The sequence below is a fragment of the Theobroma umbraticum genome, unplaced genomic scaffold, assembly GCF_002168275.2.
Source record: "Theobroma umbraticum cultivar Fairchild unplaced genomic scaffold, ASM216827v3 scaffold_44.0, whole genome shotgun sequence".
NCBI classification, from domain to species: domain Eukaryota; kingdom Viridiplantae; phylum Streptophyta; class Magnoliopsida; order Malvales; family Malvaceae; genus Theobroma; species Theobroma umbraticum.
The window spans coordinates 8191554-8208832 of record NW_018397255.1 but is presented as its reverse complement, the minus strand read 5'-3'; the positions used below and the strand labels follow the sequence as shown (position 1 = coordinate 8208832).

Here is a 17279-nt window from a genome sequence, read left to right as displayed (position 1 = left end):
CATAAAGTAAACATGACAATATAGGTTATGTGGGCAATAGAGCTCTCATGTTTTTGTAAAAAATTTCAAAGAAGTCTGCCATTAAGAAATTGGAAAATTGTGTTAGCTCAATATTCTCTTTTCTCTTCTTTTTGGTAAAGTTAGCTCAATATTCTTAAGAAGCAAAAAAGAAAACAGTTTTATTCAATCAATCAATCAATGGAAAAGCCATGTGTCAAGCAGCCTCTCGCATGTGTTGATGATTCCCTTGTGTTGCCAATACCAGCAGCAGCACAGTATTTTCCATTTGCATTTTTTTTTCTTTCAACCTTGTTAAAACCAAATTAATAGAAGCTAGCACATGACGACCCAACTTCTCCACACATAATTATTATGCTAAATGAATAACATTGCAATATGTTTTCCTTTTGTTGGGAAAAAAAAATCGAAGGGTCTAGCTGCAACATAGTGTTTAGTGGGGTCACTTGATCCATTGAAATTTAAGATTCTTTCATAATATACATGAGTTAGTGTAATAGAGTGAATCCTAAATTGATCCCATTGAAAAAAAGCTTAAGACTCATTATATAATATATAAAAATGGGGTTCAATATAATTATAATACAATATATATAGTTAATTGTAGAAAGTAGGGATATATATTTGGCTTTTATTCAAAAAAGAAAAAAAATAGCCAAAGTAAGGATAAAATATGAAAACTTGTCATAATTACAAGAGTAAGAGAATATCTTTACATTGGCATTTTTTTATCAAGCATAAAAAAAATCCACAATTAGAACCAACATCCTCACATAAATTGATGGGGAAATTAGTGAAATTTCTTTTCTTTTCTTTTAACTAAAGGTTAGGCATGAATCCAAAAGAGAGTTAAAATTGTTGAAGATCCCTCTCACCTTTTCTTTATTTCTTTTAAATAAAGGAACTAAATGATTGGCTGATAGTGACAAAGTATCTACTTTCTTATAGGCAAGTTTCGCCCTTTGGCTCCTTCCCATCTGTAACTATGATTAAAAAAATATAAAAGAATTTCGATTGCTTAGTTCTTTTTTCGTTACATATATTTTAAATTACATAATGGGAGGAAATTATTTTTTTATTTCATTAATCTCACAATCGTGTAGTGAACATACCAACAAGTTTAGTAAGAAATGTAATCTATATAATATAAATTTAAATAATCTTTTATTGACATATTGGTAAACTTGTTTTCGATTTGTATAGTTTTGATATAAACTTGGTTTTATATAAATTTTATAATACATAATAAAATGAATCAAGAAAAAAAATATATCCGAAACCTTCAAAATGGTGATATAAAAATTTTAATTACTAAGTGTTCCTTAAGTAATCAATTCTTTAACTTTAGGACTAATTTTTTTTGTTTTAAATTTATCACGGCCGTGGGGTGGATACACCAACAAGTAAAGTAAGAAAGGGATTTTAATTTTATTTAATATATAAATAAATAAAATCACGTGAAACTTGGGAACTCTTTTATGAAAGCAACTTGCTTTGTTGGGCAAAATGGAAAAGGCGGATCGAAACAACTTGCTTTTCACTAAATATTTAATTTAATTGATTAATAATGGGATGACTTCATTTTCCACATGTTATTGATAAATTAATGTTCATGCCATTGTGTGGACAGAATTGAATTATCAATTCGATGGAATCCACTTCAGATTTCAAATTAATTGATCAATTGATATTTTCCGAAGGCTAAATGTATCAATCCTGCTTTGACATTTATGGATTCCTCTCACCCTAATCTGCCTTCAATGCTGACAAAGAAACCTGTTGATTACCAATAAAATGAAATAACTAAATACCATTCGACGCAATTCAACTTTTGATTTAAATGGAATTTTTATTACTTGAAAAATTAATGAAAAAGATTTATTGCTGAAAAAGAAATATTCATTGGAAGTGACATATATATATATAGAGAGAGAGAGTAACGAAGCTAGTTAATTTTTATTGAAAGTGTCAAAGATGAAAAATATAAAAATTAAAAATTTTTAAAACTAATATATTGAGTGTAAGAAATAATCAAAAGATTCATAATAAACAATAATTTTATATAACATATAAATAAAAAAATAAAAAAATATTCATAATAATTTTATAAATATCATATTTTGCTTGAAAAGTATCAATTTTTTCAAAATTGAGCTTAAAATGTTTTAATTCATATTACTCTTTTTCATAATTTGAACTATTGAGACTTGATGGTTCAAGTATAAAAAAATTATTTAAAAGTTACTCATATTTTAATTAAATCTGATTTTTTTTTAATCCATAGTTACATAACATATATGAGGTCACCGGTGGGACTTACGGGGGAGAGGTTGAGAATCGTAAGGGCTCTACGAGACTGAAGGGTGCTCGAGGAAAGAGAAAAGAACACCTAACAAGAAAGTACTCTTGATAAAGGATTTTAAGAAAGTACTCTTGGAGATAAAAGATTTATTATAGTTTCAGATGGAGTACGTTGATGCATATAAATGGCGTTTTCAACAATTCTTTTAAATTCAATTTTTGGCATATGGGGATAGGTAAAGGAAGGAGCTACGATTCGAGTCTTGAATAGATTTGATAATTTGAACGTGCTCCGCCGACACAGAATAATGATTTATAAATTTGGCAATTATTGTTCTATATCTTTATCAAATAGTTCAAATATAAACTATTAAAAATTATTTAAAATAATTATGAACATAACATGATTAATGAAATGTATCATAATTTTAAACATATATACAGACATGACACGAATTATAATATGTCAAATAATTAATATGATTAAATTAAAATGCATATAAAATTACAAATAAAATATACTCTACCATCATTATCAATCATAATAAAATTATAATAAATCAGGAGATGAAAAGACCCGAAGATTCTAAGATTTCAGATGAGAACTGGGAGGAAAGGGAAGAAGTGGATTGATCCATGAAGAAGGTGGAGGAAGGGGAAGCCGAGACGGCTGGTGTAGTGGAGCGGTCGTGCTAGTGGGTAGCAGTGGCAAGGTGGCACAACAGGTGCGGCTGTGCAAGGTGTGTAATGTTAGAAATAAGTTGGCTGGGGTTAAGGTGGGAATTCAGAAGAAAAACGTCCAAAAGAGTAGGATTTGAAGAAAATTGAATATTTATATGAATTTTAAACGAGCCATAATTGGACCATAAATGAGTTAGGAAGACTTGTTAACACAAATAATTAAATGGGTAATGGGCTATGCAAGCACACGATAATATAATTAACTAATCAAGTTTTAAATGAGTTAAAAGGATTTGACAGATTTAAAAGATGAATATTTTGTGTCTAAATAATGTTGACATATTAATGCATAAAGCATGATACTGTAAATCTAAACCTACTTAACTCTAAGCCGTTTTATTGTATTATGTCCAAAATCACTAGATCTAACCATTCCTTCATATGACAAAAATAATTGTATCTTAATTATGCAAATTGATACTTTTAAACGCATATGATATATTTATATATGTTTAATTAATTTTATTAATAAGTTAACTCACATTACATAACCCGTTCAAACTAATCTATTAAATTATTAATATTATAATATATAAAATAAATTTTTATGCATATTTAAATGAATTAACCTTATCGTGTCTAAACAATTTAATTATAGTTAAATACATTAATTATGAATTGTCTTGTAATCGGTGTAATAAACGCATCATGTTCATGTTCGTGTACATTACAAATTCAATTCTTCAATAGAGAGTAACATTCATCTTTCTTTTGCAACATAATGATCAATAATAATAACAATAATAATAATTATTTATTATTTGCTCAAAGGAAACTAGAAAATGTACAAGTGTACTAGAAAAGTATCTTAATAGGTGTATCAAACTGTTAAAGCCGAAGCAACCTAGCAAAAGAATTAAAAAATGAGAATTGCCTAAATTTGGGACAGATGGGTTTATATATAGGAACAAAGGGTGCTACGTTTGTGTATTCTGCCACTGGACCGGAAAAAAAGAAAAAAACAGGAAACAAAAGTTATATATATGAAAAAATTACCTTCTAGATTTAAATAATATTGAAGATATTGAGGATAAAAGTTGAACCAATCTTGATGAAATTAGGTGAGTTATCGAAAATCAATTTGATCCAATTTGAGTTGAGTTGATATTAAAAAAGTGAAAATATATTTATAAAAAAGATTGAAAATATAAAAAACAAACAATGTATTCAACTTTATCAAATACCACTACTTATTGTTAGAGATGAAAAAGAATACTAACAAGAGCCAAAATTACTATTCTATTAAATTGAGAATTTTTTAATTTATTACTCTTCTTTTTCTATCTTGATATTTTGTGCAATTTTATCACTATTTGGATGAAAAAGTAATGTTCCATTGGTTTTTGTTAATGTGAAAAATATCAAACTAACTATTTTTTTTAAAATGTCAAAAAAGGATAATATCGACAATTAAATAAAAAATAATTTGATTTTTTTTTGAAAAAAAATGCTAACAAATCCAATAATTTAGACGAAGTTACCAGTCAAAATTTTTTTATAGATGAGTTAATACATGGTGACAAATATTTAATGAGACATTTTTATGTTGTCATCACTTCACCCGTTAATAATTTTTAAATTATAGAGAAAATTATATTTTTCACATTCATCTTTTTAATTCGGTTCAATTCTTTCTCTCTTGATTTAATATATTTTATTAAATTGAATTAATATAAAATTGTATTATTTTATTTATTTTTATTTTAAAATTATGAAGTTGAGTATTTTATTTTTTGTTTACTAAAAATAAATTTAAAACATTTCAAATAATTTTTTACATCCTACTACACTTCCCCATTAAACTTGCCAAACATTATTTTAGCTTCTCTTTGCATTAAATTTTTTGTTTGATTTAATGCAACTCATCAATTTTCTAAATTTTTTTAAACAAATGCCATGTCATCATTTCCCTATTTATGTGTCACGCATGACTAAGGTCATTAACTTCAAATGGAGCTGTTTAATCATTCCTAAAATCCTTAGATTCTTAATTATGATAAATGATAAATGATAGTTTACCCAACAATTATACCTACTCTCTTCAATATTGCATCAATTTAATTAAGTTTATATATTGCTTCTATTCAGTGTGGTCTCTCTTGTTGTGAACGAATTTTACCATTCTTGTTTACTCGTCTAAAAACTTTGCTAAAGCTGACCTTCTCCATACATTATTGCTAATTGTGTCATTAATTAATTACGATACAAGTTAATCCATGAGAGGAACAATGTGGACTCTTGGACACTTCAACAGTGCCCCAACGAAAATTTCTCCAAACCCTTTGTTTTGGTAAAAGGAAATTATTGTCTTTTCTTTTAATAAAAAATCACGAGTCTAGAGATCAATAATATTATTATATGCTTTGTCGACATATTACTTTTAATATATAATAATAATATTCAAATTTGAATTCACTTTCCATAATTAACAAATGACTAAAAAAGAAAACCAAAATTATATGACTTAAAAAAGTCAATTAAGGTTGGATAAAACGTCCAAGTTGGACAACAATGTTGGTTGTGTGGGTGATTTTCAGGCACCGACTACATTATTATACTCCTTTTTTTTATATTTGTTTTGTATCGTTACAAGAAAAGTTATAAACTAAGGGTATTTTTTTATTTATATAGGCTCATTTGATTTTCACTTTTATTTTTTATTTTATAGTAATTATTCTAAATAATAAAGTACATTCTTTTACTTTTATATAAATTAATTATTTTATAATTTATGTTACATTTTAATTAATTAATTAATTAATTATAAGTACTTTCTATTTTTGCTTTTGTTTCATAACAACTACTTAATAAAAAAAAATTACAAAACCATTTAAACGGAATGCAAGATTTTTTTTTTCAAATTTATTCAGTTAGTATTTATTTATTATTTGTTTCTAAATTACCTATAATTAAACCTCCACGAGTTTCACAAGAAAACCAAGTCACGATGCAGGCGCCCACCCTTTCCATCATTTAACACGTGAGGCACATTTTGTTATGGGTTATTTCTGTTGAAAAGAAAAATATTTTCCAGTGAGAGAAACAAAATAAATAAAAATTTTAAAGTAGATCTAAATTTAAAATCATTAAAAAAATAAAGTGATAGTTATTTATTATAAGATTATTAAAGTTTTCATTAATAATCAAATAATTCTTAAGATATAAAATATGTAGCATTCACATTACTAGTACATTTAGCAATAAACTAAATAAATCAAATCAATAATGATGATTATGTTGATGAGGGTGATGATAGTTTAAACAATCAAAGAACCAACACTTGAACATATAAAGATGAAATTTATATAAGATATAATTTGAATATAAAATTTATTAATTACAATACTAAGATTTTACTTACAAAAAAGTGAGCATTATGATAAAGTTTCTATTTTTTTTAATGAAACTACATAGACGCACCCAAACATTTAATTCATTAATTGATGTATTATCCACTTACTTAAAGAGCAAGTTCGAATCTCTCATCTTTTAATTATTAAAAAAAAACCTACATAAACAAATATAATTAAATAATTTAAAATATATATGACATAATTATTATAAAGTATTAATAGTTATAAAGATAAATACGAATACAACATTATTTAAACATGTCAAAATCTTAAATTCAGATATGTTTATTAACTTATTACACAATGCCGCACACTTAACATATTTATCAAATGAATTGACTTAAATTTTATATGACATTGATTAACATGATGAAAGTTTTAAACGCAATTAATACGATTAAGTTAAATACAACTAAAATATAATTCTACTATTTAGATTTAAAACTAATAATTATTAAAAATAATTATAATAGAATAATAATATCCATCAAATGTGTAAAAAAATTTTAAATAAGTCCATTAATATCAACACAACTATAATAAAATTCAATATCAATAACATTCATAATTTATATCATTATAATAAAATTCACCTTTATCATCATCAATCATGATAAAATCCAAATAACTTCCATAATCTATCATCAAAACAAAATACCAAAATCAAGATTGAAGACTCCCTCACCAATACGATATCATTCTTGTGCCATGATATCTATTTATAAAATAAAAATTGATATCTATTTATAAAATAAAAATTGATAAAAATAGAAAAGTCTAAATAACTTTAAGATTTAGTTTAAGCACTACTAACCTTTCATTCATTATTATATCAACCAATATCTACCTGTCCAATAATGGGTGAAGATTGAGAGAAATGGGAAAGTGGGAACTAGGAAGGGAACCAAAGAAAAAAAATATTTATATGGCCCTTAAATGAGACATAATTAGGTCATAAATGGATAACGAGTAGATATGTTAACTCGATTAACTCAATAAGTGATAAACGGATAATGAATTATACATACACATAGTAACATGATTAATTAAACAAGTTAAATGAACCTTGAACAAATTAAGTGAATTTGAAAGATTTAAAGCACTGAATTTTTGTATTTTAAATATATTGCCATGATTGATATAAGAAACATTATTACCCTGAATCTAAACTTACTCAATTTGGTATCCTATTTGTATTGTGTTAATGCATCATATGCAAGATTAAAATGGGAAGTCTAAGCTTGACCACAATTATGTTCAGCTTATTAGAGTTTTGAACTTTGTTGTCAAGTCAAGTTTGACTTGAGATATTATAATCTCGAATGTGAATAAAATTTTCTTAATCATCTTAGAATTACTAATTATTAATAAAAAAGTCAATTAATGTGTACCAGTTAAGGTTTTGTTATAAAAGGAATTATTATAATTAAGTAGTAATTTTTCTCAAATTTGATAAGAGTAAGTATATTAAATAAAAAACATTTTTAGAATATTATAAAGGCGAAGTTGTAAGAATGTTACTAGCAAATTAGATTAAACATATATGGTATTTGATGCTAGTATATTTATTTTCATTTTAGATAATAATTAAATACTATACCATCAAATTGATAATTTTTTTTGATGGAGATTACAGCAACAAATCATAACTGTTACTTGGATTTAATTTAAAAAAATTAATACCAAAATATGACTTCATTGCTTTCATCATCGGCAGCTGCGTCAACCATGCACGATGCTAATGTGCCAACGCCTAGACTCTACACCCTCCTGCGGGTGGTCCTATCTCATAATTGCCACGTGGATACGTGACGTGTCAAAAATTCTCACGCAGGAATGGAGACACCTATACCTAACACTCAAGTTTGGAGGAAAAAACAAAAAAAGAAAAATGGAATCCCCCAAACAAAACCTTCGGGCCTTTGCCAAAATCCACTCTATTTCTCTCACCTGCCAAAGACAAACTCCTCAAAAAGTCACTGTATTTACAGCATCTGCCACTACCGCGCACAGATACACATTTAGTACGTATAAAATACCGTATCGGAATTTTCCAAAACAAAAAAAAAGGGGAGAGATATGGTATTGGATAAGCAACATCCCCGCTCTATATATCCCTAGATTCATGCCACAATAAAACCTCTATTATTATTATTATTATTAGTAGTAGTAGTTTTCTTTTCTCTGTCTCTTTCCCCTTCTCTTCCTCTTCCTCTTCCCTTTCTGTCGGTGTTTAGATCTTGCAGCTTCTACACTCTTCATTCACACATTTCACATTTTTTTATTTTTTTAAAAAATTTTGGGTGTTCTTTCAAGAAGAGAAAAAGGTAGAATTTTGAGTTATTGATTAAGTTTTGAAGACTTGAAGGGAAAGAAAAAAGAGGAAAGAAAAATGGGAGTAGAGTTGTTAAAACTGAATTATCAAAGAGTTTTTGTGAGAGCTGCTTTTTTATGGTAGTTGAATTGAAATTGCTGTGGTAAAGAAAAAAGAGGAAGAAGAAGAAGAAGAAGAAGAAGAAGAAGGCGAAGGAAGAGAGTGTATGAAGGATTTGGTTTGGATTTTATTATGTTGGAGAAATCGGTGGGACTATGGACTTGTGATCCGGAGTCGGGGAAGATGGGGCAAATGTGGTTGATTTCTTAGATTTCTTCACTTTGTTTATTTCAACTGGTTCTTTCTTTTGATTAGTTTTTATTATCTGTTTCTTGGCGATCTTCATTGGGATTTAAATTTGGAAACTTTTTTCACAAAATGCAGCAAGATCACCGAAAGAAGGTGATTTTCATTTACTCTTGTTTTTTGTTTTTGGAGCTTATCTTTCTTCATCTTTAGTACTGGTTGATGATAAAATAGTAATTCTAATTATCGAAAAGTATTTGTGCCCAAATTGAGCTGGTGAGGGGTGGTGTTGGGTAGTTAGGTAAGAAGACGAAATGTTGGATATATTTTGTCCGTGAAGGAATGAATTTGTTTTAGATATTTTCTTCTTTGGTTGAATAAGTAATCCTTAGGCTATTAAATTTCTTCCCGTAATGCGTTTCGAATATGGGGGAGGGCATAACTTTTAATGCCAATTTTGATTTGGATAACTGAGTTTCATTCTTATTCTGGAATGCTATCCCTTCAAATAAATGCGTTTACACTTCTCTCTGATCTTATTTCAGCCCTGTTTTGCTTATTTTTCTTATATCAAAAGATTTTTTTTTCTTCCCAAATTATTTCTCTTCTTCTTCAGTTTCTCTATGTCTGTATCCCTTAGCTTATCTTCCTTCAGGCTTTGATTTTCTGGATAGTGCATAAAATATATCCAAAGTAGGGAATTGGAATCCCTTATTGTTATTTTAGCCCAAAAGCTGGATTTTCTTTCCAACCTGTTTGCTATGCTGACAGTCTGAAACTTGATTATTTACAAAAGAATAATAGTACTATCCAACCCGATTATGATCTTTTTTTCTTTATCTTTTTTTAAATTTGTAGAATTTTTATTTGTCTTATCTTGAAGATCAGTTGCCTCTCTGTTTTTAAAGTAATTGCTTAGCTTATGCATTTAAAGTCTGTATAATCATATAGTTTTTGGAAAGAAGAAAATTGTAAGCTGGCTGTTCAAAGTTATTTGGTTTTGTTTCGAGTACATACAGTCACACTCTAATGCATTGAAAATAGATTATATCATGGATGCCATTATTTTGTTCCTTTCTTTTTGTCCTTTTCTGGGTGTTGTTAATAGTTGCATTTTCATTATCTTTTTGTTTTACATTGGTATGTTGATCTTAGTTTTCAGTTATATGGAGTACTTTTATTAATAATGAATTTGAATTTTTACCTGTGGAAATGTAAAAGGTTGTGCTATATTGAGCTACATGCCTTGCATTTTATTGAAAAAGTATGCTTTGCATTCTTGTCTTACTTGGATTTTTTGCCACAGAGTGCTGCAGAGATGGACTTTTTCTCTGAATATGGTGATGCCAATAGATATAAGATTCAAGAAGTTATAGGAAAAGGCAGTTATGGTGTTGTGTGCTCGGCAATTGACACCCATACTGGTGAAAAAGTGGCAATAAAGAAAATACATGATATTTTTGAGCATATTTCTGATGCTGCCCGTATTCTTCGCGAGATAAAGCTGCTCAGACTTCTTCGGCATCCTGATATTGTTGAGATTAAGCACATTATGCTGCCTCCTTCTCGAAGGGACTTCAAAGATATTTATGTGGTTTTTGAGCTCATGGAGTCAGATCTTCACCAAGTTATAAAAGCTAATGATGACTTGACTAGAGAGCACTACCAGTTTTTTCTTTACCAGCTACTTCGTGCATTGAAGTATATACACACTGGTAATTGTCAATCTATATTGGCTCTACTGGATTATCTGAGACTCAACTTGGTTTATAGCTATAAGCATGTTGATTGGGTTGATCAATTTAATTATTACAGATAATGTTCAAAGTTGTCAGAAATATGGTTTTTGATGTCTGACTATTTTAATGGTTACTTAAGTTTGTTTTATCAAACTCCTTCCGTCATGCCATAATATTTGGTAACAATTTTTCTTGTAAATATTTTTGTCTAGCCTATTGTTTTAAAGTTTTAGAGAGTTGGTTTTGAATTTGCCTCTAATCCTTTCAGTTGCACTCATCTTTGGTAACAACTGCTTCTAGTTGAATGGCTCTTGTTGTCGGCAGGGTAGTTTGTATTTGTATACTTGAGAATGTATCTGATTTATGCCTATTTGGCCGCAGCAAATGTCTACCATCGAGATTTAAAACCGAAGAATATTTTGGCAAATGCAAACTGCAAACTTAAGATATGTGATTTTGGTTTAGCTAGAGTTGCATTCAATGATACACCCACAACGATATTCTGGACGGTATGCCTTTTAGAATGGCTAATTTTTTATGTTTTCCATATTTAAACTGTTTTCTACATCTATCACATTTGCAAGAGCTGATTTTCTGGACATTTTGTGGTACATTTGCAGGATTATGTTGCTACAAGATGGTATAGAGCTCCAGAGCTCTGTGGATCATTTTTCTCTAAGGTAATGGGGTTCTCATGTGTAGCCATTAAAGTTTGGAACATGAGAAATTTAAAGTTATGCGATGTATTTATTCCTTTTCATGAGCTTATGTTGGATATCTTCTGGAATCCGGATCTATGCTGCATATATGAAGGAGAGGTTATGGCATGCTGCAGTCGATACAATTTTCTTTCAAGCTGTTCAGTTTCTTATCTATATCTTATTTGCTTATTTCTTTCGTTTGGATGAAGCTGTTGAATTTAAAAAGTGTATCTATTTTAACAGATCTGCAGTCTAGTGTTTAAGTTCTCTCTAAAAAATGTTTGGAGGTGAATTATTAGGTTGATAAGAATTTTACAGTAGATGGCTTCTGAGGCGATGTATGTCGTGCAATGAGTTGCTTGTGGTCTGGCTTGATGTGCTATTCCTAAAAGAATGATACAACATATCTATGTTAGTGTTAATATGAAATTTTTGAATCTTTACTGAACTCAAGAATTGTATTTGCCAGTACTCAAGAGATTTCAAATTCCATACTTTTGATTCATTAATGAATTAAGTGTTTATAAAGTGATGGTGTTGATAATTTACACAATAAGGACTTGTTTATGGAAAAACACATTGAGATGTGACGTAGGAATAAGAAAAAAGGGTGGAAGATTTTCCCATTCGTCATAGGAAATCCTAAAAGTACACATGCAACATGCATGATGGCTGTCTGTTCATTTTCCAATTTCTGATTCCTGTTCTTATTACTACTTCAAAAGGATGCTGCGTGATGATTTTTCTGCTCATTTTTCAATTTCTAATTCCTGTTCTTATTACTTAAAATGAATGTAGTATACACCTGCAATTGATATATGGAGTATAGGGTGCATCTTTGCTGAGGTGTTAACCGGGAAGCCACTTTTCCCTGGGAAAAATGTTGTTCACCAGCTGGATTTGATGACTGATTTGCTTGGGACACCTTCATTAGATACCATCTCTCGGGTATGCACATTAAGACTTCTGAGCATTTTTGGACCATCAAGACATTACTGCTCTTAACTTTCTTCTACACAGGTTCGAAATGAAAAGGCAAGAAGATACTTAACAAGCATGAGAAAAAAGCAACCAATTCCATTTGAACAAAAATTTCCAAATGCAGATCCCTTGGCTCTACGTCTACTTCAAAGATTGCTGGCCTTTGATCCAAAAGACCGCCCAACTGCTGAAGAGGTTTGTTGTTGTACAGTAAAATATTGTTCTTTTTTCTCTGAAAATTTGTGTTGCAATGCTTCTTTTTGCTTTAGCATATATGATATCATTTACCTTAATATTTTTATAACAAAAACATCTTTTGATTGATATTTTTCAGGCCCTTGCTGATCCTTACTTTAAGGGACTGGCAAAAGTTGAGAGGGAGCCTTCCTGTCAGCCAATTACAAAGATGGAGTTTGAGTTTGAGAGGCGAAGGGTCACAAAGGAGGATATACGGGAGCTAATTTTCCGGGAGATACTGGAATACCATCCTCAGCTGCTCAAAGACTATATGAATGGAACTGAGAGGACCAACTTTCTCTATCCCAGGTTTTATTTAGTGTTTTTGTTGCTTTTCTCAGTTTGTAATTATTCTAATCTCACTGAAATCATTAGTAATCACTCTGCTGCGACTTATAGTATAATTCTGATGTATATTTTTTATACAGTGCGGTTGATCAATTCAGAAAGCAATTTGCACATCTTGAGGAAAATGGTAAAAGTGGGCCAGTTATTCCACTTGAAAGAAAGCATGTCTCTCTTCCCAGGTATATATATATTTATTCTAATCGTTACCTTTAATTTGTTATTGCCATGCCCAAAGTTGTGCTTGTTGACTTTGTAATAATACTACTTGTCCTGTATGATACACATAATATATTGTATCACGTGTCGAGTCTATATATGAGATGCTTACTAAAGCATTGATCCTGGTCTTTATATGTAAGTTCTGTGCAAAAATCATGCTAGTATTTGTTTATATACTATGTATAAATGGTGCATCTAGGTTAACTGAAATTTTCTCCGACTTTATGAGGGCAAAGTGTGGCATGGGCATTGTTGGCAAATAGAGATGGTTATAGCTAGGGCATGAGGCTTTGGTGTGGTTTTTGGTGCTGTTTGGTTCTGTAAATGAGGTTTTTAACTATTTCAGTGACACTGATTGTTGCCAGTAATTAAAAAGAGAACTTATAAGAGTAAATAACAGAAAACACTTTCTAATCTAAGTGATGCAAGGTTAGTTACCATCTAGTATTTGATTGGGCAAAAAACATTGAGTTAATGGTGAAAGCAGGTTGGAAAATTAACCAAGACAAAGTTCAATAAAAGTTTGGTTTAACGAGATGACAAACTTGGGTTGATATGAGTTGGATTGAGAATGTTCAAATATATCTTACTTAGAACTTGTTTGGCTCAGCTCTGGCTTTTGTAAGAAGTGCTGTTCGAGAAGAACTGTTCAAAAAGTGCTGCGAAGAGAAGTTAAAATAGTATTTGGCAAACTTTAATCGAGAACCACTGTAAGGATGTAGAGATCTATTATATATTTTTGTTTTTATTAATAAATAATAAAATAGAGAGAGCTTTTAAACCAAATCATAAGTTTAAAGTAAAAGAAATAAATGACATAAAAGAACCCTTTGGTTAATTGGAAATAAAAATAAAATTACTTCTACCAATTAAACAAATCAAATAAATAACTAATAAATCAGCTGAAAAAAATTAAACTAAATAAAAAAGAAGAATGTAAATATGATAATATAATTTGCCTTATAATTTTGTGTATCATTGAAAGGTAAATAACAATGTAAAAAAATCTCATTAAATATTTGTTGCTACATAATAGATTTCTAGTTTTGTCTAAAAGCTCAAATGGGCTTTCCACATAAGTTAAAAATTTTATAATTCTAAGAGCCAAATAACTTGCTTCAACTGTTGTAGCGGAAAGCTCTTCCTTGAGCTGGCCAAATACCTACTTCATAGTCTTAAAAGAGAAAATGAAGAATCAAATCCCTAGTGCTATTAATAGTGAAGGTAAAGAATCAAACTCTTAATGCTATTAATAACAAATACTATCTTATTTTTTTAGAATGCACTTTTAAGTGCCTGACAATACATCTGAATGGGGATCTCTACCTTCTTGGGGCTATTGTGTTTGATGGCATGTGGGTCTAGATATAGTTGAGGTTATTTACAACTCTGGTGGTATGAATTAGATTATTTTTTCTTATAAATAAATATTTTCTCTTGTTTTTGTATTATAAAAGAGGGTTTCAATTACAAATCATCCAAAAAGAAACCTTATGCAATAGACAAATCTTAATTAGATATGAGCTTAATTTCAACGGAAATATCTTACCTAAATTGTATTGAACAAAAAGTTCTTGTCATATCTGAACTGCACAAATCATCATCCAGAACAGGTAGGAGAGATTTGGTTTATCATGGTTCTCTTTTGCCTTACTGTAACAATATCAGATATTTCTTGTTTTCCAGAAGCCTGTAATTCTCTTGATTGAAAAGTTGAGAGTTGGAATAAGAATATATGGAATGGTGTTATATCTACTAACTGTGCATGAGGTTTATTCTGTGAAAGCAACAGCATGTGCCAAAGCTGCGTATTGGGTTGGCTCATTATCATTCCTAGTGATTGTGGTTTCAGATTTTGAGCAACTAAGACATTGGTGGATATTCATTTCAACTAGGTGGTTAGGGAGTTCATTCTGAGATGAGGTTTTGGAACTTAATAACTGTGTATGAAGAAACAAATGATTTAAGTTATTCAACTGTGGGGGAAATTAAAAAGCTTCAGTTAGGAGATGATATTCTTGTAAATATTGGTATTTGCATAGTTATGTCCAAGAGAGCGCAACCAGAACATCACGTGATAATGATTGGTATAAATTTGCTCATGATATTATATGTGATGCTTTTACCATTCAGTTGATGCCTAGTTATTATTCATACGAATTCTCTTTGTAAAATCTCAAGACAATTTCTTGGTACAACTCTTCTCAGGATTGTTCTTCCTTGCATCTAATAATGGGATTGCTTTTTCTTCTGTGCGGGTTTGTTGTGCCTTTTTTTGGCTCTTTTGAGTGTTGATGGTGGTGGCTTCATGTTGTTCAAGTCTTACAGAACATGAATTTTCTCACCACTACTATGTTAGGTCGCGCGCAGCTGATAAGCTGTTGTTAGGACATCATTTTTATATTTTATTACCTTTTATTGGAATGGGGCATAAAATTTTGATTTAGTTTAGATGGGACACTGTAATCCAATGATATTTGCAGGTCAACAATTGTACATTCCAATACAATCCCCCCCAAAGAGCAACCAAGCATCAATTCCTTCAAAGATAGGCAAAATGCAGAAGATGCATTCAGCAAAAGTTCCAGGGAAACTGAAGCTGTTCCTGTACATTTATCAAGAAGCTTGCAGGCACAACAAAGAATCCCACTAGGTATTTTTTGGATTTATCCTAAACGATCCCTGCTCCTTTCCTCTTTGCTCTTCCTTTTCTCCTTGTTTTTATTTAGTGCTTGAACTGAAATATTCCCTCTATTCAGCCAAACCAGGAAAGGTAGTAGGCCCAGTTGTGCCTTATGAGAATGGAACAATCATGAAAGATGCCTATGATCCAAGAACATTCATAAGAAGCACAGTTCTTCCACCTCAGGCTGTCCACCCTGCATATTCTTATCACAAATCTAGCACTGGAAAGCAAGAAAGATCCACAATGGAGTCCGAAAGGGAGTTGGTCTCCCAAACTAAAAAGGTTCCTCAATGCGGCATGGCAGCCAAATTTGCACCAGATATAGCTATCAGTATCGACACAAACCCATTTTTCATGACCAGAGTGAACAAGGTGGAGCCTGCTGATGACAGAATTGCCATTGATACGAACTTGTTGCAGGCAAAAGCTCATTATGGTGGAATAGGTGTTGCTGCAACAGCTGGTGCAACTGCCACTGCTCATAGGAAGGTTGGAACTGTTCAGTATGGCATGACAAGGATGTATTAGCGAAGGATTTAGAAGGTATAAGTAAGGGATCCTTGTTGCATAGAGGGAAAAACTCTTGAGAGGAGGTTTGTTTAGTGTAACCTGTAAAAAGGAGAGCTAGCTTTCTCAGGTCACAATAGGCACTAATTAAGTTTGGTAATGCGAAACTACATGTCTATCAAATCATACATTTAATTTTATAAGAAAAATAACTCTCCTCTGGCCAATAGGAGTGCCTTTTGTTTTTAATCTGATTCCATCACATATGAAGGGAATACCCTTAAGAGCATCTGGCAAATAAGGAATGGGCCCTTTGGTCTCTGACTTTTATCAACTTAACAAACACTTCGACGGTGACATTTTATCGATGAACCAAACTCGCCTTTAGTTCGTTAAAATAATAAATAGAAATGAAATAAAATAATTATTTTGTAAAAATAAAATAAAGTGGAAATAATTTTTTTAAAAAAATAAAATTAATACAATATATAATAGTTATTATGTAATTTGATATAATGAAAGAAATAAGATAAGAATTGTTATTATGATTTATTATAGTATTTATTGAAAAAAATAACTTTAAAATAGGAAAGGAGTAAATAATAAAGAGATAAAAATATTTTTTATTATATTAATATTTATTTTTATCAAAATAATATATTATTTATGTGGGTTAATGTCGTCTTAAATGATTTTGAAAGCTATTTCCTCGAATATGGAATAGTTAATACAAGAGGATTGAGTTTAGTTAAAGATGATTTTTTACTGATTTTGAGAAATAGGTAAAACTTAAGAATTGTTATTCTTTGCCGAATTGTCAACCAAACA

General features: G+C 30.0%; 1 protein-coding gene across 2 annotated transcripts; it reads left to right on the top strand.

Annotated features, from left to right (window-relative positions):
- Nucleotides 1-8554: 8554 nt before the first annotated feature.
- MPK20 (MAP kinase 20) lies at nt 8555-16700 on the top strand. Of its 2 annotated transcripts, none has more exons than XM_021419485.2 (10): nt 8555-9189; nt 10340-10748; nt 11154-11281; nt 11393-11452; nt 12272-12421; nt 12494-12649; nt 12789-13000; nt 13120-13218; nt 15742-15911; nt 16018-16700. In XM_021419485.2, exons 1-10 carry the CDS (start codon nt 9166-9168, stop codon nt 16470-16472), a joined length of 1863 nt encoding a protein of 620 aa, XP_021275160.1. In that variant the 5' UTR covers nt 8555-9165; the 3' UTR covers nt 16473-16700. The 2 variants fall into 2 exon arrangements, with proteins under 2 accessions (XP_021275160.1, XP_021275162.1); XM_021419487.2 differs by lacking the exon at nt 8555-9189 and adding an exon at nt 9391-9726.
- The last annotated feature ends 579 nt before the right edge of the window (nt 16701-17279 follow it).